At 38.3% G+C, this 22,120-nt stretch overlaps 1 protein-coding gene across 2 annotated transcripts in view; it reads left to right on the top strand.

The window, feature by feature from the left end:
• Nucleotides 1-22,120, top strand: part of Prkg1 (protein kinase cGMP-dependent 1) — a 1,198,874-nt gene that overhangs the window by 972,676 nt on the left and 204,078 nt on the right. For both annotated transcript variants that reach the window (XM_052187297.1, XM_052187287.1), the window contains exon 6: nt 21,433-21,510. In XM_052187297.1, the coding sequence (XP_052043257.1) occupies nt 21,433-21,510 (78 nt within the window). The remainder of the gene's footprint in view (nt 1-21,432; nt 21,511-22,120) is intronic.

Genomic DNA, 22,120 nt, shown 5'->3' on the forward strand with positions numbered 1-22,120 from the left:
TGGTTATTAGTAGGGATTTCCTCTTGTGTTTTTCAGTCTCTCTGGTGGAGATGCAGTATCTCACAGAATAGGAAAAATTTTCCTTGGTCCCAGGATTCTCCTGTTCTGCCTCCAGAATAATAGAGAACAGATGTGTATGACTTTGTTCAGCTGAAATCTTGTACTAGAAGGTGAACATCATGTAATAACAAATCTTTTATTTAAAAGAAATACAACATTAAACAGAATACAAAAAAATTAATCACAACAGGGTTTTAAATAATGAAATGCAATGTGAGATGAAGTTATTTTAAAGAAGCGATTATTTGCCCCAGAACTCATTTGTGCCCAAGCCTCTTAACTTTATATCTCTACAGTTATCGCCACTGTTTATAATGTTGCTTACACGCCCCATCTCTCCTTTCCCAGTGTGGCCACATCCCCTTTTTACAAACAAATTTCACTCTGTTGGGTGAAGGGCAGTACCACTTTTAAGATATGAGGTCTTTGTTGAGTCACTAATTAGCTGCTGTGCCCTTGAGAAAGGCACTTAACCTTACTGCAATTGCTTCCTCAAATATAATGCTTTTACAGCTTCTAGCATGACCTGCGATCTAGCTTTCTGAAGTTTTATAGTTCATTTATTTTGAGATTTTGTTCCTGTTGGTATAAACCTCATTGTTGTCCTTAGTCTCTATTCTCCTTTACAAACTGTTTAATCCTGTAGGTGAAGGGGAAATAGGATGAAGAAATTCATGAGGAGAGGATCCTAAACGAGAAATGGTATAAGAACAGGAGTAGTAAAGATGTAATGCAGTGAAGCCCCGATTTGTATATACTTTTCTTGTCTCACTTGGCAGCAGTGAATCTCATATATGGTCAGCCACCTGACAAAGCCTCCTTCAAAGATGAGATGCTGGCAGACTCTCATGATCTAGATCTAAGCCTCACGCATAGCCAACAATGTTGGTCTGAGGGAAACAAACCAAGAAGCTGACATTTTCTCTAATTGAACAGTGCACAGGCTGCTGAGGAAACAGATCTGAGACACAGGGAAAATCAGAACATCAGTAGACTTTTTGTAGGCACCATTGTGTCCTGCAGTTTCTAGGAATAAGCTGCGTAGTTGGACCCCTTAGATGGAGCAGCAACTCAGTCTGGTGCTCATAGCTTGGGAAAACCTCCTGGTCAACTTTCTTCCTCAAAATACAGCTAATGATGCTTATGCTTAGATCATAAAAAACTGGAGGATAAATGAAAATTTATCATAATATGCTTAGTGAGTTCTCATGCACAGTAAATGTTTGATTCATTATTCATTTGACTGCCTCTATTTTACCTTTTATTCCTCTAATGGTTTAAGAAAATGTTGGCTTAATCTGTAATGTTTGAGTTGTTCTTTATATCCTTGCTTCACACAAACCATGTTGTACCATAAATTCCTGCTGTGAAGGAATGTATGTGTATGTGCATGTTTGTAAGATTAATTAGGCCTCCAGATAATAGTACATTTCTGCCACAAATAAATATTAGAAGAAAGGAAGGTTTACTATGCAATATCAGAAATAACAATGAACCTATTAGCCTTGTGCCAACAAGCAGAAATTCTTTACATGTGTTTTAATAAAATATTAATCAAAACATACTCTCCTTCAGTCTCTCTTAGTATGACATCCATCCATTTTTTCAGTGCCCATGAAGAAAAATGGATCTGCAAGTTCTGGAGAATTTGGGCAGCATTCAAAAAACTGATCTTCTATATTGAAAATATCTCTAGAAATGTATTCCGATCTTCCCTATGACACGATTCTGATGAAAACAGATTAGCCATAGAGAAGTAGGAGTCAGTGGAACATTTTTGTTTATGACTTAATTTACTGTTTTATTCTCCACATTATTCAGCCAGCCTTGTGGTTCCAGAGAAGTGCAAACCATTACAGATTCTGATTTTCTCAAATTCTCCCTTTAAGTTACAGTTCTAAGGCCCAACTGAAAGGGAAACTTCTAATTCTTTGGAAAGTTAGTTATGTCAAATGGTGTTTTGCTAAAGAAGACATGTGAAAGAATGTATTTCTGAAGCAAACACAAGTGAAAGGATGTTTAGATATATCAAAAACCTGAAGGGACCCGTGATGCAGGAGTATAAATATGGCCTCACAGACAGCAGGAGATAAGCTCTGAACCTTGGTTTGCCTTGCTCTGCCTTGCTATTCTTTGATAACAACATGCATGTATTGGTTCCGGCATGACTTCAACTTGTGGTAATACCACCATTGAGAGAAACTGGCCCAAGAACTGCTTGTGAGACTCCTATACCAACATGCTGCTTCTGAGGCCTCCTCTCAGGCTGTTTGGTATTTGTGCTTGGTGTCTGCCTGCCTACAGGACTGGTCTACGTATTTGGTGCTTGCTATAGGACTGAACTACTGTCAAAGAAGATCAAGCTCACCCCCAAAGAACTACTGCTGAACAGGTCCACTTCCCCCATATCCTAATATTTCTTTTTCTTCAACTGCCTCTGTTGGGTGGTGGGCTAGAGAAGTGGTTGAACCCTTATTAAAAGTCGGTTGCAGAAAACATTTATGCCTACACCCAACAAAGTGCTTTTTCTTCATTATTTAACAGAATAATTCCTTCAGCCAACTCTAGGAGGTTTGGTTTTGTTTTCCACCTCCAGAAATATTCCTTCCACACAGGCTTGTTTCCTGTGGCGATTCTGTCCATGTAAACATGGAAATTGTGACTTGCTCAATGTGGCAATGCTGCTTATGGGCAAGTGGAGGTTACTGCCCATATTTTAGAAATGCTTTAGCAACTGTCCTCTAAAATTGTTCCTTGTTTACCCATGTCAATGCTCCTAAAATAATGTGTGTGTTCAGAATGATCTTTGAGAGGTAGGCAGATAATGTGTTACCAATAACCAACACCTCCTTCCTTTCTGAGTCTCTAATTTTAGTGGCATGAGTCCCATGAGACACTGCTCTGGCACGAACTGGTACTTTCTCCATCTCTTTTTCTATTAGACATTCTCCTGAGAGTGTTTTCGAAGTGTGATACTTTAGACATTTTTTTTTCTGCAATGAAAATGTTCTTTGAATGTGAATGTGACTTTTAGTAGAAATATTCCCCACTCTCATTACATCCATAAGATGAAATAGTATGATTCCAGACACAAGTTAAACATAGTGTGGAATGAAGAGAATGTGAGATTAATCCAGTCCCTAGCACACTATACATCATGGTTCAATGTTGCCAGTTATAGAAGCACAGTGTTTAGGATAGTCTTCCTTACTTGATCATTTAAATAAAATGGGGGCCACCAACTTTTCCTTCCAAGGTCTGAGAGCAAACATTCTGAGCTTGGCAGGACATGCATTCGGTTGTTACTATCTACCACTGTCATTCCATTTCCAGGGCAGCTGTAGACAAGACAGAAATGAATCACTATGGCTATGTCCCAATAAAGTGAACAATATGCTTCCTGGGCACACAGGAATGGTGCAAATTACAATTAAAAGTTTGTTGTAATCAAATAATTAAATAAACTAAGTAGATTTCATCCTAGGATTATATCATACTTTTCAGCATTTTGTTTCCTTCCAAAATCAACATGCCTGTTCTATATTTTTTCTTTTTTTGGGGGGTGGGGGGGTTGGGTTTAGTTTTTTCAAGACAGGGTTTCTCTGTAAAGCCCTGACTGTCCTGGAACTCACCTGTAGACCAAGCTGTCCTCAAACTCAGAAATCTGCCTGCCTCTGCCTCCCAGAGTGCTGGGATTACAGGCATGTGCCACCACTGCCCGGCTGCCTGTCCTATATTTAACCTAACATTCTGTCTATCTGTCTCTGTTTGTCTCTCTTTCTCTCTATCTCTCTGTGTGTCCCCTCTTTATTAGTTTCTCTCTGCCTCTCTCTCTCTCTCTCTCTCTCTCTCTCTCTCTCTCTCTCTGTGTGTGTGTGTGTGTGTGTGTGTGTAGCTGCATACTCACACAATGAGGAGGAAAATAAGCTTCAAATAACCTAGAAAATCTAAAGACCCTTCTGGTTTCTCTCTCTACTATTGGATGTAAATTACCTTTGTAATTTTTCAGTATGATGTCATCTCAGCACTCAAGAGGTTGAGGCAGGGGAATCATGAGTTCAAGCCATACTGGGCCACACAGTAAAACCCTCTCTCCAAACAACAAAGTAACAACAGCAATAACAACAAGTAAATGACAGGAAAAGTTTCAAAGAAAGCAAAGAATGAAGAAAGAAGTACATGCTAAATGCTTATGTCTGCTCCTGGTTATCCAGTAAGACTTGCAGCACTGTCATTAGCCTGCTTTTATGAGCAAACTCCAGAATACTTACAGAAAAAATGGTAATAGTAAGTCTCTAGAAAGAAGCCAAGTTTGTGATGCTGTTGCTGAAGCCAGCCTCTCCCTCCTGGTGATGCCCAGCCCTCATCCTTCTGCTCAGAACCCCCCCCATGCCCCCACCCCATGGGTATGTAATGACCTAAATGTCAAACATCTCCATAAACATCAAGCTGGAAAATGTGTTGTTTCAGTGTCGGGCACGTCTTTCCTCTGCATTGTGAGTAGCAAATAGGAGGCAGTAGGTAATTTTAGAATGTCATCTGTTCCTGGCAAAATGTGACATGATCAGTTTGTGTTCATTAAGCATTAGTGGGGAGGTCTGGGACTTTGTAGGTATGTCAAACAGCCTAGAGTAAAATTCCCCGTTGAGCATTTCCTTGCCATCTGAGAGAGATTCAGACCTTATTTTTAGCATTCATTTTATAGTGCATGGTTCTGACTGGATAGATCAACTGGTGTTAATGAGCCCGTGTGTGCTTTGCCAGATTGTAAATGTGCTTTTGTTATTCCCGCCAACTATTTATTTTATTTTGTGAAAAATATGCGTGCCATTGGTCAGAAAGATGACTAGAAAAACAGACAGCTGATTTCATAGTATCTCCTTCCAAGGGCAAAAAATAGTTTTCTTTCTGGACTTGTTTGGAGCCTCTAGGCCATGGTCCTTTCCTTCGCCAGGCTGGTGCTGCCATCATCCTTTTTAAACATCCTTTACTGCTTCTGAAAAAACAGTCCTGTTAAAACAGGTAAAGTTGGTCCCTGTCTGACCTTCTCCCATTCTGGGTTTCCACTTCTGCCCCTGACCATCAACCCTGAACTGTAGGTTTTCTATATTGCTCCCCTTTCTACTCACCTCAATCTCCTCCCCCACCCCCAATTTATAAAATTATATGTGCTTTCCCTGTTTAGGGTTATTTGACTATCACACTCTTAAAAAATTTCACACTCACTTGATGTTCGGTTTCATAAAGCACTATTTCTGTGCCTCCCCTCCCCCCAACTCCCTTGCCCACCGGAAATGTGCCTTTTCATTTACTTTCCTGCCTTTTAAAAGCAATATTGAGCACCAAAATTGCTGTGACCTGTAGAAGAGCAATTAGTAATAACAGTTTCATTGTCAGTTAGATTCAGGAGCAGAAACTACAGGCCGGTCATTCTTCTAAAGGTGTTACATAAGCAAAAGTATTTATTCTCAGCAGATAGGAGACAGGGTTATGATGAGTATACCATGTGAATAGCATGTGTCTTTACTCTTTGTATACAACAAGCTGGGAAACTGCAAATATCATATTCCCTAAGATCACAGTAAGACTTAAAGATGTGAAGGAACTGCAGTTTTCCCCCATAAGGCTCTTGTTGAGTGATACAACAGTAGAGTCAGCCATGTTTAAAATAGAAAGCCAATCCATACCCAGGAAGGACTGAGTCACAAATCAAGGAAGAGGGGTGGAACTTCTTAAGAACCCACTGGGAATCACTAGTGGGAGTCAAGTGACTACTCAAGGAAGAAGGTACATTTTCACTGTCTAGCAGATGCCTGTTAGAACTCCTTTATGTTGATATCGGGTGACACACTAAAGACTCTCTGTAAAGAGAAGTAGAGGATCTTTTTCCTTTTAGGAAAAGGGAAGAGTTTGATTTTTTTATTTCATTGGAGCACAGAGCACACTGGAGGATAGAATGGGGAATGTGATTTCATGTGTCAAACCAAAAAAGGAAACTGTAAAAAGTATAATCAAGATAGGGAAGCCCTTGTAGAGTTTAAGAGAAGAGGATGGCCAATGAACCTGAATATTTTGTTCCTTCTCTGGCCACAGTGGGAAAGGGCATTGTTTCCTTAAATCTGTTCTTGCAATCTCTGCTTTTCTTTTTTCTCCTTTCCCATTCTCTGGGTGTATCCAAGCAGAATGCTCATAAGTACAACTTGGTCGTCTTGCTGGCAGCAGTGAGATAGAGCCAAGAGAAAAGAAAACGTGGAGAACCAGGTGGGGTGCAGTATGTGCTCAGAGAGAGATGCTTCAAGAATGAATCCAAAGTCATTAGTTTAGAAAGCTGGCACAGAAATTGAGAAAGTGTGGTTACTGGAGAAAACTCCTGGTTTATAGAAAACATGATGTCTCTTATGTCCCACAGAGTGTGAAAATTGCAGTTATTCAACAAATATTTTTAATCTTTTATTTTTACCGATGTAGGCCCCAAGGGTAAGAGAAAGTCCCTGCTTCTGTTCTGATGGAGGACGGGTAAGAACGTGAAGCAGAGATGCTTCAGGAGTGCTAGAGAGTAAAAGGAAAAATTAAAACACTGAAGAACAAAGCAACTAGAACCCTAGCAAGTTGGGGGAAACAGAGAATAAAGGGATGAAGAGAAGGAAAGAGGTGAGGGGATAGCAGGAAGCGGGGGCCAGTTCTTCATGTCAGCGGTTACTTGAGTAAAGTCTTAGAGTAGCCAAGTGGTAAGTTTGGGGGATGGTGGAAGAGGGGACATTTCAGTCAGACCGAAGCACAAATGGCCTAAGGAATGGGAAGTTCAGCTGAGGTACTGGAGAAGAGAAAGTGCAGGGTCTGCTGAGTTGTGAGAAGGATGCAGTAGGTATCCTTTGGTCCTTCCTCTCAGCAGCCTCGGGGTCCATAATGGGAAGATTTGAGCAGGCACATGCAGGTCCAGTGTTCTCATTGTATGGCGGGGGCGGGTGGGGAGGGGGGAGTTGGAATCTTGGAGAAGGAAGCACAGCCAAACAGGAAGTGAACAGAAGCGGAGCAGAGCAGGGCTTGTTGGTAATTGGACCAAGTCCCTTATCAGAAGGAAATGGATTAGCATCAGATTTTAAAAGTAGCACAGACAGGTCTATGGCTAACAGGATGTCCAGGAAGAAGAAGCTGGGGATTGCTGCAAGTTCGGAAGGCTAGAAGTAAATATTAAGTAAAATTAAGAGGAGAGAGATGGTCTTGAACAGCAGTAGGCAGGGCAGTGAAGAATGAAGTCAGATGTGCCAGTTAAGAGGTACTTAGCAATCAGTTCGGTCGTGCGGTGAATTGGGCTATTGAGTCTGAACCCAGAAGTCAGGGGCTGTAGAGAAATGAAGCCATGTGGAGCTGTGGAGTGGAGTTCACAGCACAACACCTAAGAGATTTCTTAGGATACTGAGCAAAGGAAATAGACATTTAGGGGAAAAAATACCTTTATAACTAACCAGCTGTGGTTATTACGTTTCTACAATTATAATAGAGCACAATTTCTCAGTTGCATAATGGTCTTGTATATACTTTTGGTTAACACGATGAGCTATAACCAATCCTTGCTGTTTTCTGGGGAAAATTCCACTCACTTACAATGAGAAATGTTTCGCTTAGTTCAACACCATTTGTTTTGGTTGTTATATCAAATTTAATTTGTCATTTCAAGGTCAGTAGAGTTCAAACAGAATGTGACATAAAGCATAAAAGCATAGTGTTTTCTAGGATAAAATTACTAAATCTTGAACTTTGAAACCCATCAATTGCTCCTGAAATACAGTGTAGGGCCAAATTCTGCCATTTGTGTTGGTATGAATAACTTAATGTTTGAGCAAGCAGCTGCTCTTATTCATGATGTAGTTTTGAAAACATTTTAAAAACAAAGTTACATCTTAGTATCCATGCCAGTGGAACACATAACTTTAAACATTGTTTTTTGAGGCAAGGCTTCATGTAGCCCAAGCTAGTCATATACTCCCTATATGTAGCCAAGGCAGGTCCTAAGTCTCAGTTCCCTGGATTCCACTTACTAAGCACTAGGATTATAGTTGTGTTCCACCAAGCATAATGAACGTGACTATAAGATGAATTTAGTTAGCTAAAAATAGTTTTATTGCAGTGATTATGAATCTATCTTTCACACATCAACAAAGCACATTCTTGTTCTACATAAACAAAGAATGTATTAATTTTTTTTAGAAAAGAAAGGAATATGCCAGATTTTCTGGATAGTTACATGATCCTTGTGCCATATTAGCTCTATATAAGCAACAAGAACAATACCTGGACCTTTGAACTTTGTGAAATAAAACCTGGTTTTCTGTATACTCTCCTATATATGAGGAGGCGATATTATATTTTATATATAAACTGTCCTCCACATGCTGATGTGGGTGAAAGCATATTGGAAACTTTGGAAAGCTGGGTTTATCTGGAAGAAGGAGATGGTTAGGGGTAGGCCTTGAGGTCATTGTCTAGCCTGAGTTCCTCCTCCCTCTGCCTTCTGGCACATGAAGCTCTAAGTACTTGGTCTTGTGCTTTTATGGCCAGAGCTTCTCCGCCATGATGGGCTCTACTGCAAGCATGAGCCAAAATGGATTCTTTCTTCTTTGTCAGGTATTTGTTCACAGTGGTAGAGAAGTCACAGGTACTGGTGGCCTAGGTCTTTGTTAATGATATTATGTTTATCACTGCCACAAAAAGTTACATTAGACAATTAACCAGGCAACAAGGATGTTTTCAATACTGTTCCAAGGGGGTAGAAAAAGGAAGAACACTCCATAAAAGGTGGTTGTGTTTTGAATCATGCAGCAAGTTAGTGATGGAAAAGTACTAGATAACTGGGAGATGGTGTTTGGTGAACAAGATCAGTCCCTCTACGGCTGCTATTGGCACTGGTGAAAAGTTGACTCTTACCTTCTTACAGAGACTAGGAGAGGGGCACATTCTCTTCCTTCATAATTGCTTTTCATGGGCATGGGTCCTCAATCCTTGGGAATTGTTCCTGAGTTCTAACACTGGCCAGAGGCTCGCAGAACGTTTACTTCTCAAAAGGATAGGGAAGCATTTGTATTTGCTGGTTTTGTGTCGTTTACAAGAAAGGGAGATTAGAGAACATGGTAGTCACTGTCGATAAAGAGGACATGGTAGTAACAGTCTACAATCTAGGCAGCCTGGGAGGTGTGTGAGGATCATCTTCATTAGCACATCTTACGCGCTGTAAATATACTTTGTAAATGCTTTCAATGATTTACAAGTATGATAATACTAGACCCCACAGAAACATTTGGTTTAGTTAAATAATTAGAGGGAGCTGCCTTTGCTAACAACAGTGTGATTTACCTAAAATGGGTTTAATCTTCCTTAGATTGTTCAATGAAGTGCCTTGTGCCTGGGTGTCTTCTTGCTTATGACTAACATCGTTGGATCTGGTGAAGCAAGTAACCTCAAGGGGAAGTTTTTTTTCATAGACAAGTTACTTATACTTCAGAGACTTGGCAGTTCAGAGTTTTCACAAAGGCCAAAGTGGAGATGGGATACAAATCAGAAGGTTTTTTTGTTTTCGGTGTGTATGTTGTGTGTGCTAACTTAATATGCTGTATTTACCAGCTGAAATATATTATATGCAGTTTTATCTCTGTGTTGTTTGACCTTCACTGTTTCAGTTTCTGAGTTATTTGTGGTTTTACTTTTTTGTAAATTGGTTTGATAATAAAATACGCCCTTCAAAATTATTGTGAGGTTAAATGAGATCATACATATAAAAATTACACTGCTTAGCGCATGGTAAGAGCTCTGAGAGTCTTTTCTATTTTAATTTATTGACATTGCTCGTATGTCTCCACTGAATTTAATTTCTCTACAAAACAAGAGCCGAGTCTCTTCTGCATTGATTCCCAGGTGCTTGGTATCATGCATCATAAATAGTTTTTGACTGACTAACAAACACAAGCAATGCTGCACACCCCAGATCATGCATAATACACAGGTTGCTTGTCAGGATCATCTGCAGATTCACAGTTGACTAGATTGGGTGTGCAGAGAGGGAACAAGTCCTTCTGTGTTAGTGAAGCAGAGGTTTAAGGGAGGGAGGCATATGATCTCAGTCTTGGGACTTATAAAATGGTCTTGTGTGGTGTGCTTTTGATTTGGGGCAATGTCTAGCACCATATATAGTTAACTGCTTTCATGACAGACAAGGAGAATCTCTTTGGATGATTGTTTTGACTGAGTAGAATAATGTTTAAACCACTGAAAAGAATAAGAAAGAAGATAGAATTCCATGCAAGTATGAAATGATATGCAAGAATATTCTACAGTGAACCAAAGCTATCTACTAGATGTTCTACATTGCATATGGGAAAAAGTTATCTAACTGTATATGTGTTCAGGTACAGGGATTTCTTTGGTATTAGGGATTGAGACCCTGGACTTCGTGTATGCTTGATGAATATCTTATTTCTGAACTATCTCAAATACATTTAAAATTTAAATTTTAAATTTTTATCTTTGGGTGCATATATCCCCAAATTATATATCCCCAAATATTTTGATCCCATTCCCTTCCCCAAATACTCCCGGCTCCTTGCTTCTCATTCCCTACCAACTCAGCTTTGTGTCTCTCCCCTCTTTTTTATTATGGCAGGAAAAGCGCTAAGAGTGATAATAAAAATGTAGTATTAGATTTTTTTCTAGTTTCAGAGTTCATGTCCTTTTTCTATTGACTCAGAATTTTAATGTATAACTGGCTTAACCATGATGCTTTTGTACATGAGTTTCATTGTCTTTTGTTCATACCTACTCCCTGGTTACCTTCATTTGCCCCTGTCCCACAGTTCTCTTCCTTTCTGCAAACAGTTCCTCTTCTGAGCTTATGTATATACCTGGTTCTTATTGTTGATATTCATGCCATTTTTTTATAATCACTGTTTTAATTAAAGTTAATGCCTTTACCCTCCAGAATTGTGTGGGCCTGTTTACTACATGAGAAGGTAGGTAGGTAAACGACCCCTCTGCTTGTCTCTTTTCTTTGTCTTCCTCCTCTGGAGTTATACCATTTCTGGAAAATATGGTTTTATTGCCAGCTCCTTTTCAGTGAGCATCCATCCCCTGAGGCATAACTTTTGGGAGGGAATGAAAGTTCTCTCTCATTGTACTGTGTGATTTGTACCTAAAGTTTACTTTGGGCTCTTTGCAAATGTGTGCCTGTGTTAAATAGATCCCAGTTGTACTTTTCTGAAACACTCAGTTTGCTTTTGCCGTAAGATGTGTTTGCTTCAGCAAATTGTAAGTGTCTGCTTAGAATTGGTTTTGATATATTGAACCCTGCAGACTGTTACCTTCAACTTTATCTAACTGACACAGCTTCCATGATTCTGGAATATCAGAGAAAAAGGCTGTTAGTCCTTGGTAAGGCCTTGTTAGAAATTAGCAACAGTCTTAAAATATTGTTTAAACAAGTGTAAAAAAATCCAGACTTACAGTTGCAGCTGGGACCTCTATAGTGAATTATCAGGCTACAAAAATAATATTGTACTATAGACTGCTGCTTGCAAGAACTGATTTCAAAACAGGAATCATCTGAATTGTAAGTGCCATTAAGAGCAGAAACTATGTTCTATGACCCAGGAGATATTTCTTGTTTCCTACTGTGCTGGGAGGAGGTATGTATTCTTATCTTTTGTATTCTTTGGAAGGACATGACACAAGATAAGGCAGAATACAATGTATTCTTTAGCCATATCCTCCCAGTTCAGTAAGTAGAACCTGAAAACCAGTACCACGTTGTCCCAAAATAGAAAAGAGTTGTTGCATTTTCTGCCACCCACACTGTCTCTTCTCACTCAGGATTTATGTGTCTGCTAATAAATCGCATACAGACTGATTTAGTCTCCCTTGGCTTCTTGTTTGGCCTTAGAAATCTCCTGTATAGCAATCTTAGGGAACACAGAGGGACTCTTGAGAGAAATCAATAGTTCCTGTGTGAAGCACACGGGGCTTTGTCAGAAGATAAGACAGAAGACCTATGAAATATTCTTGAGAAGAGTCAGTAGACAGAAGGGTGAATTATCGGCATCTCACCATGCCTGCTCTGTGGAGGAAATATCTATTTATGAGCCCCTCACTCTCTGACCAGAGGCTTTGACCTTGAGGTCCTTAGATGAGAGTGGAGATTGGATTTGCTTGAGGAACCTCAGTACACACTGAGACCAAGCTCTACCTATGCAATTTAAGACAGTGAAACTCTTAAACTATCCCTAGTGACATTAACAAAATGCAAAAGGTGGAAACTATGTTTCTCTTCTTGTGGTTTTCCATTCCAGCAATGATTAGAAGCAGGCACATGAGTGTCTTGTGAATACGTAATTCCTTTTAGGGATCAGATTCAAATCTGAGGTGATTTGAATGAGAATGGCCCCAAAGGTTATTCTATTTGAATCCTTAAGTCACCAGGAAGTGGAACTGTTTGAGAAGGATTGGGGGGTGTGGCCTTGTTAGAGGAAACATGTCCCTGGGAGTGTGCTTTGAGGTTTCAAAAATGCCAGGTACTCCCCCTACCCCTCTTTCTCTTTCTCTGCTTATGGATCAGGATGTAGCTCTCAGCTAGTTCTCCAGCATCATGCCTGCCTGCCGCTATGCTCTCTGCCATGGTGATAATGGACTAACCCTCTGAAACTGTAAGCAAGCTCCCAGTTAAATTCTTTTTCTAAGAGTTACATTGGTCATGATCTGTTCACAGCAATGGAACAGTGACTAAGACAGTAACTGTCCCATGAAATATGATACAGGATTAATCCTGCTTTCTGAACTACATTTGTCACTGTCCACTGAGCATGCTTTGTTTGTGAGGAATGTGAGCATTATTTCAACACATATGTGAGAAGTTGCTATGCCTGGCCCCACATCTGTATGAACTGTTTCTTACTGCATGTTGTTCCCATTTTCAATCCCTTAAGTAGCTCGTTTTGCTAATGGACAGATCATGTAAGGTTACCTTGGTGTCTTAAGCCTTGGGTCTAACTTAAGACTGAGAATGTCATCATTCTCTGTGGTTGCTGTGTTAGTTTATGTTCCTAAGCATATGTACTCCTCTCTTCCCTCCCCACAGCTACCTTTGCATCTGGCTAACTCGGCTAACTCTTATCCACATAACAAGGCTCATATAAATCATTCAATTTTTCTGGACATCATTCTTTGAACCCTCCTGACAAGGAGGTTTTATGTTGTATAATACATCTAGCAAAACACTTTTTATGGGATTCTTAAGTTGACTGATTTCACTAATGCACCTCTCTGTGTTATAATTCATAAAAGCATGCCTTTATATGTGAGCCTGTTCACTTGATTGCTTATTGAGATGAACTGATTCAGAATAATGGCATATTGGGATACTGCTAGTAAAGTAATATTGAAGGTCAGAGCAAGTCAGAGCTAATGGTTTTGGCAGCAAAGAAAGAGACAAAGCAACTAGCGAAGGGTCAGTGATAAGAGGGACCAGATAAGGCTGTCTGGTCTGTATGCCTTAGTCACTCTATGTGCTTGACCATACTATGGCTCAGAATAACACTGATAAAAACTAGATATGAATGATAATGAATCCTGGTCTATTAAAAAGATTAAATATAGATGTTTAAAAATGAAATAAATACAACAGTATAGATGCATTTTAATGAAATTAAGGTAGAAAGAATTATATAATTGCTTATGAGAGAAACATGCCTCATTTCAGAATGATATAAGGTATATTTTATATTCTATATTATGATCTTGAAGTCCTTATTTAATTTTTGCATATGTGTGTAACATTTTTATCATTGCCATATAATGTAATATTACTGTCAAAATCATTACTTACTCTCAAACAAAAATCCTTGGTCAAACCAAAGTAAGATAAAAAACTAACTCCTGAGATTTTCTTTGAAAGATTATGCCAGTAAATTTCTTCTCCAAATATATAGGCTTGAAAATAATTAAATTAATTTCTGTTTTAGGATGCACATAAATCCTTACTATGTCATACTGATATGAGACCCCACCACAGTCATTTGAAGCTCTTGGGGAATCAATAAATCTGGTGTGTGATTAGCATTGGCTTCCATACAATCAGTATTATGTAAATGTTGCAAAGAGCTAACTACTTTTAGTTCTAATTCTTCATCTGAAAAATGAAGATAATATTTTTTATTTATTGTCCAACTTGAAGTAATGAGATTAATTTATGTTTCATATCTATATATAACATTTATATGTTTTAAATATATTGTAACAGATTTGTTTATACCTTATTAATGGATGAGTACAGAATGAATGTGCTTGTCAAGAATATTCATGACTTACCATCCAGCCATGGTAACTTGTATAATGCTACCAGTTTGGAAACAGAAGTAAGAGGATTCCCAAGCATTTAGAGTCAGCTATGCACCATGGGTTCCAGGCTAACCTGGACTATGGAACAAAACCCAGTCTCAAAAGCAACCACCTTGGAAAGAACATTTGGGTTTTGAAAAGTATTATAAACCAAGTACCTTGATGCAAATTTAATTCTGTTTTTTTTAAAAAAAATGTTGAACCCTTTTACATAAAAGGCAATGTGGCTCTTCTTGATGGAGTTGAAAGATAAAATAATAAGGATTTTAATCTCATTTAGGTATAAATAAACAAACAGTGACTAATAACAAAAGATGGGATGCTAAGAGCTATGACTGTGATACATAAGTGTGCTGTAGTAATTGTGATTTGGAGGATCGGGGGAAGCCTTAGGAAAGAAGCAGGTATTATAGGTAGATATGACATTAAGGAACATCTCAGGGGTAGGGCATAATGGGTGGGCAGCATGTCAGGGAGCACACATCAGCTCTTAAATGTCTCAAGTTTGGAGGATGAGAATTCAAATCAGTGATTGATCCCAGAGGCTCTAAAATGTCCTAGCAAAGAGTTTGAATGTATTGTCCTCACATTTGAGCTGTCAAGGATTTTAGAGCAGAGTACAGTGGGATTCGAGACTTGTTTACAGTTGGTGCCTCAGATAAAATAAGTGTTTACACTTATTTCAATTAACATGTTTCCAGAGTGCATTCATATATGTACATGTTGTGTTTGTCTTTGTGTGTGTGTGTGTGTGTGTGTGTGTGTGTAGTGTGTGTGTGCTTGAGACATAGGGAACAGATGGAGAGAGGGAGGGAGGGAGAATGGAGCAAAAGAGAGAAACAGAAATAGAGACAGTTTTAGGCTATGAAGATTTGTTTTCTATAAGATCAGTAAGAATCAATCTGTAAACATTGATTTGTAAAGCAAGAATAGATTCGAATTCTGTCTGTTAAGTCTATGTGTCCCATGATCTTGGGAAGTTACTTAAGCTATGTAAGCTTCTCCTTTGTTCTGCATGAAATGAATATTTAAACTTAGGGTATCATTTTCCTGATGGAGATATCCTTGACACATTGTCTAGTATGTGATAAACATTACATTAATAATAGCTACTGTCTTTCATGATGTGAGTTGTCATTGGAGTATACAGTGAATTTTTATTGACATTATGTTTAGTTCTGTTGTGTTTATGAGAATCACTGGCATTTCAGTTGATCATTTCTTAAAAAATAAATCCATCTTTTCTCTTTTGCTAGAAATAGGAATATAAACCCAAAGGAATATGAATACCACTCAAATATCCATAAGTTAGCCACCAGGGATTCCATAATAACCACATTGTGAAAACCTGTGCTTGCAGCACTGGATGAATAGTGATAATAGATGACAAAGATCCTGGTTTTTTCTTTGTAGGCATGGATATATTTAGAGATACCATGGCATAGCCTGTGGGTGCAGGAGGTTGAAAAAGAACCAGAATAGAAAGCAGGTCTTTGCCCGTAAGGATGGTTGCCAAGGTAGCTTTGCCTTGTTGAATTTTAACATACTAAGCATGTTAAACTTTGTGTGTTAAGCTTTCACTTGGTAGGAGAAGTAGTTTTATATATATGCCCAGCATATATTCAGTCGTTCAGCCTTTACTGTGATAGATACATTAGTTCCCTCAAGAAAAATTCATGAAGTGAAATGTCAGCCCATTGTCTGTTGTGGGTTGGTCTCCCCAGGCCATGTAACTGTTGCAAGCATACAAGAGAAAAGGCTGGCAAATGGGAATTCCTTAAATGGTGCACACACACTGTTGTTAACATAGTGGAATAACTCTATTGCAGCCCAACAATTATCTTCTCAGAAACCCAACTACCATGTAAGCTCATTCCTGAACTATTAAGCGTCTGTGAATCTCAGAAAGTATTCTCCAGGACTCTGTGACAGCCTGTGCCCATCCTGATTACTAAGTGTCCTTAAAGTGATAGAAGTTCAATATTACATTTTGGCACTGGTTCCTGTAAGTATAGTAATTTCATATCCTGGAGGAATCCCTTGTTTCTTTTGTTTGACTTTTTGTTTTGTTTTAGACTAGGCCTTGCTGTGTAGCATTGGTTGACCTGGATCTCTCTCTGCAGCCCAGAGTATCCTCAAACTTGTATTCTTCTTCCTGCCTCAGTTTCCAGAGTGTTGGGATTACAGGTTCTACACATTGCTTCTAGTGTGACAGTTTTCTTGAGATACTCAGTATAGCCCCAAATACACCATGCAATTAAGGCTGGCCTAGAAGTGGTAATACATTTGCCTTGACCTCCTAAATTATGGGGTTAATGGTGTGCTCTCCAAGTCTTAACTCATGACCCTTAATTCTCCAATGAGTCTATGGTTCTGTTCTAAATTGTGGGTCAAAACAGGAAGCAGGATTACACTTGATTTCTGTAACCTCATCTCTGAGCAATATTTCTCTCAGTACATTCTAGAGAGAATCAAACTACCTGCATCATAAGAACCATATTCTCAAATTGTCTAAAAGTCTCACTCCCTACCTCTGGGATTTAAGTTCTCTCTGCTTTTCTGACTTTATTGTTCTTGTTGGCTCAAGATACCCTTTAAGCTAAGTGGTGCTTTGTCAAAGAAAGAAAGATGTAAATGTTTATTTTCCAAATAAGTAAAATATTGAGTAAATTATACTCAGTTTGATGGGGATAGTGTTCCTGAGAAGATGATTAATCTTTTCTTCCTCTTCTACTTTATTTTGGTAGAAAATTCAAACAGTATTTATTTTTCCAATGTCGAGCCTCAGACAATACTTTGTTTATTTCCCCAAGACACATTTCACATGCTGTCAAGACAGACTTTTTCTAAGTCCTGCTGGTGCTAATTGCCTTTATAGATCAAGTTGTTAAACTTGAGTTATAGTTTAATTATGCAGAAGGAGAATGCATGCTTGTCTATCTATAAATGATTTCATTCTGTTGCGGAATGAATAGTCTGTGAGGACCTGTTCCTCTTAGAGATTTCCAGCATTTTGTGGGTCTTCCTTGATGGCCCTCTGAATAATTATGCCACCTGAAAATGTTCACATGAAAAATATGTGAAATGAAAAACAAGAGATTGAAAATCCATTTGGAGGACGGAGTCACCAAAGAAGAGCTCAGTTAAACATCAAAGCAAATCCAAGCATCTTTGGAATTTTAGCTCAGACTTTCTCCTCCTCTGTCTGGTATTCCGAGTAAAAGTATTCAGTCAGCCCAAGAGGCTCCTGCTGGGCCAACTGTTGTCTTTGAATCATAAATTCTGAATGTGTTAGAAAGACTTAGTGGAAAATGGTGTGATCTACACTCTAAAGAACTCAAGAATGCTTGATATTGGGAAACAGATGAGCTTGTAGGTGCTTTCCTTGTGAGAAGTGTGACGTATCAGTATATATGATTGCTTATATCAGAATTCAGAACCGATAAGAGGCAGAGGCTAGAAGAGATTAAACAAGAGAGCAGGTGGATGGGGTAAGGAGGAAATAAGCCTCCTTATGTTTGTTTATGTAAACAAACAGTGTTGTTTACATAAAAGCTAGTATTTCCTTTTAAAGAACTTTGATCCTTCAATCCCTCATATGTGCCCTTTCAAAGTGAAATCATTAAAGTAAAAGGTAGAAGATGCACTGTAATCATTTTTACTACCAATAAAATTTTCTTAAGATGATATGGATATAAAAGTCAAGTTACCTCATTTTTTAAGATTTCTTTTCCAAAGAAAGAAAAATACTTAAAAAAAAAAAACAAATTGCACATACTCTTCATATCAGGGTTTTGCATCTTCGTTCATATTCATGCATACAACTTTTATAGTTTTTGAGTATCACATGAGAGGTCAGGGAGGAACATCGGAATGGAAGATACAGCATTGGGAGTTTGTAAATCTGGTGATGGAATATTTGAGGAACTGACATAGGGGAGCCAGCAGTTTGGGAGCCAAAGAAGGAAAAGGGAGGGGTTGAAACCTACAGCATTGAGCAGACCGTTGAGAATAGTATAGGCCATGATAAGGAAATCAGTTTTTATTCTATTAAATATGGAAATGTTTTGAAAGGAAACTGTCTGATTGCTATTTTCTGCCTTAAATATAGTTCTGTATATTTCTGAGATTCAATTTGAAAATTTGCAAAAGGAAGAACTACAAAATGGTCTTTATAAAACACTGAATTTTCTGATGTTTGATTCACATAATTGGAGAGAGTCTCAAATTGTCAGGATACCTACTCATTTCCCCTCAAGTGCAACTGAGCATCTCGGGGTAACGTAATCATTAGGGTCCTCATGGGGTGACACTGCAGTTATCTTTCCAAACCTAGCATACCTGTGGTCCCTACCCCATAGCTCCTCTGGATACTTGTGTTTTATGTGCTTATGTTCAGTGCATGTCTGTATAGGTGAACTCAAATACTACATGTGGCAATTGTGAGGGACACTTTAACAGAAATCCAGATGAAATAGTAAGATACTCAATTGATTCATACAACTTAAAAACGCAACTATGTCTGGACACTCTTGCCAAACTCACTCAAATGAAGAGATTCTAAACAAAAAAGACTTATGGTGGCTATTTTCAACTGAGGACAAATGTTCCTCCAACTCATAATGGTTATCCTGGAGAGGTTTTGCCTGGGACTTAGGTACTGCTGGTGTCTGGCCAGTAGATTCCAGAGATGCAGTCAAAGGTTCCATGTCAGCACAGAGTATTCAAGACAGGACCTGGAGCAAAGAATCTTCTGTCTGGAAATTTCAGTAGTGCTGGGCTAGTTTGGTTTATTTTTTGATAGGTTATGAGTAGTGTTTACTTGCTGAGAAGAAACAATTGTCCTGTGAGTAGAGATGTATTTTGCTTAAGTAAGAGAAGAATCCATTAAAAGTAATGTGAGATACAAATTATCTATGAAAAGTTTCCACCCCATTGGCAACTATGTGTCTTAAAAGGAGAGACAGGAAGAGTACTTTAGGTAGGTGAAGAATGCTTCAGAGTTTGTACTTGTCATTTGCATTTCTTCCCAGATACACTTTGACTAGCCTTGCATAACTATTATAAACTGTGACCTCTCACATTCCTGAGTGCCTTTTTCCATGTGTAAACATCCAGAGGCCTTGTTCTAATCCTTCACTTGGAGCTGGAGCTTCCTTCTTAGAGAAGCCTTCTGAAAACGAAGATGTTTTTAAACACAGGTTTTGTACCAACCTTGTGCTTATTTCTGACATAATATTATATACATTTTGCTTTTTGGTTGGGTTTGAGCCATCTTTGACTGGAAACTCTGAGGGAAATAAGTTGCACTTCACAATCAATGCTGCTGAGATGTCTTAGCCATTTTTACTAATAACATTTCTTAGGTGTGAGATCTGAACAGACTTCCCAAACTAAATCACCGAATGGGTCAAATTTTCCTATCATGCTACCACAATAGAGACAGGACCATGCTTTCCCTGACTAGAAAAGCAACTGAGAACACCAAGAGATGAGAATCGAAAAGATTATCTTATCAAATGGAGAAAATCAGTTCACACACATTCATTCTTAACTGTGTGTCTGTGTGAGTGTGCACATGTGATTGTGGATGTCTATAGAGGTTAGAGGTATATGTGACCCTGAAGCTGGTTATAAACTTGGTTATGAGCTCCATGATCTGACTGCTGAAGATCAAATCTGCAAGAGCAATATGTACTTTTAACCACTAAGCCATCTCCCCTACTGCAGAAACAAATTTTGTGTATGTGTGTGTATACATATACACATATATATGTATATATATGTATATATATATATATATATATGGATATATACATACATGCATCTATTTATGTTTGCACATAGGAAAATAGTCTTTAAAAGGACAGACTAGATTGTTTGTGGTATCTATTAGGGGAGATAGGCAGAAGGAATAAGGAAAGACTTTGTTACTTAAAAATCTAGAAAAAGAATTCTGTATGAATGAAAATTAGTAAGTGCTACCAGCTTAGGTACTATGTTGATGTTCTAGGTGCCTAGAAATAAGGTATTTTTAAGTGGCAGAGATTAACAGAAGGCAACTTTACAATAGAAATAGAATAAGCCACCTGCTTAATGAATATTGCGTGTACACCATGAGGCAGTGTATAAGGCAATATCTTCCTTCTCAAGGTATGGCTCCCTTGTTAAGCTGAGAGGAACATAAGGCCAGATGGCATGGACTCATTTTGCCTCCTGACCAAACAATAAATTTTGTCCCACCTCTCCTTACAGAATTGGTTTTGTTCATTACAGGATTGTAATCTTCATTCTGGGAATAGACCTAGCGCCGCGGTCCTCCTCGGGATGTTGACCCACTGATTATAATAATTCTCTTGCAGCTTCACTTCCTTCCCTGTCTGTAGTTTATGCTAGACATATCCTGGACCAGAATTCTATCCACAAAATTAAAACATTCTGCTTACCAAGGCCAAATGCACATTGCTCAAGTAAGATTACTAAGGGATAATAAAGTGGTACCTTAAAAAATATTTAGAGCCATCTAACCCTGCTCAAGACTACTTTGGATGTAACTAAAGATCTTTGTATGTCACAGTAATTTCTTTTTTTAAAAAAGTTCTCTATTATGGAACTACTAAAAGCAAATGAAAATGGATAAATAATATCTGAATATGAACTTAATTAGCAGTGCTGTTTTGCTCCACACTTAGTTATTTATTAGGAGAAATAATTTTTGTCAGACACTTGAAATAATGAACTTAAAGTTATAAATACAATCACTGAGGAAAATGAAACTCACCACAGGTTTTTAAATGAATATTATAGATGCAATAGCTTTGTCATTACTGTTTTGATAGACTGTTATTCATTCTTAAACAATGATACATTCTGAACATAGGTCAAATTCTGTCAGCATGATTGTATCCCTAGGGCCTAGTGTCTGAAAACAGTTCTGGTTGGTACATGATTCCTTTCTCAGTGTCTTTGTTTTATATTCCTGTTCCTATTTTTCAGACCCACTATGAAAATGGAGAATATATCATCAGGCAGGGTGCAAGAGGAGACACCTTCTTCATCATCAGCAAAGGGAAGGTAAGCTGGAGCTGCACATTGCAGGAATGTATGCACCCACCAAGTTGAGTCTGGTGCTCTGTGAGATGCCCCTTCTTCATATGCAAATGGATCTCCCAAAGTAGGATGTAAGAAAAGAAGGCGATTAACCTTCTATCTAGATACTAATAAACATGACGCTAGATGCTACTGAGAAGTTTGCATAAACAGAAAGACCTTCATCATCAAAATACACTGCGGTTCAATGTAATGCAATACAACACAACACAACACAGCACAATTCAATATACTCTATCTGTTCTTTAAGATGTTCTTCCTAAAATGAAATATCTGGGCATTAGAATTTATGGCCCCAATTTGAATCTTCACTAAAATAAATGTTTGTTTGTTTGCTTGCTTTGTTTTGTTTTTTGTTTTTGTTTATTTTTGCTTTTCTTAGGCCAATGAATAAATGTTCTAAGGGCAATGCTGATTGATGTAAATATATGTACATTGTATAGTAGCTTCATGGAGAGTATAATTGAATGCTAAGAAACTATTAAAAGTGGTAAATATAGGACAAAGGATTAAAAACACTTATGACCATGGTTATGAATGATTATGTATTTTTATATTATTTTAGGTTTTAAAC

This window comes from Apodemus sylvaticus, chromosome 1 (assembly GCF_947179515.1).
Source record: "Apodemus sylvaticus chromosome 1, mApoSyl1.1, whole genome shotgun sequence".
NCBI lineage: Eukaryota > Metazoa > Chordata > Mammalia > Rodentia > Muridae > Apodemus > Apodemus sylvaticus.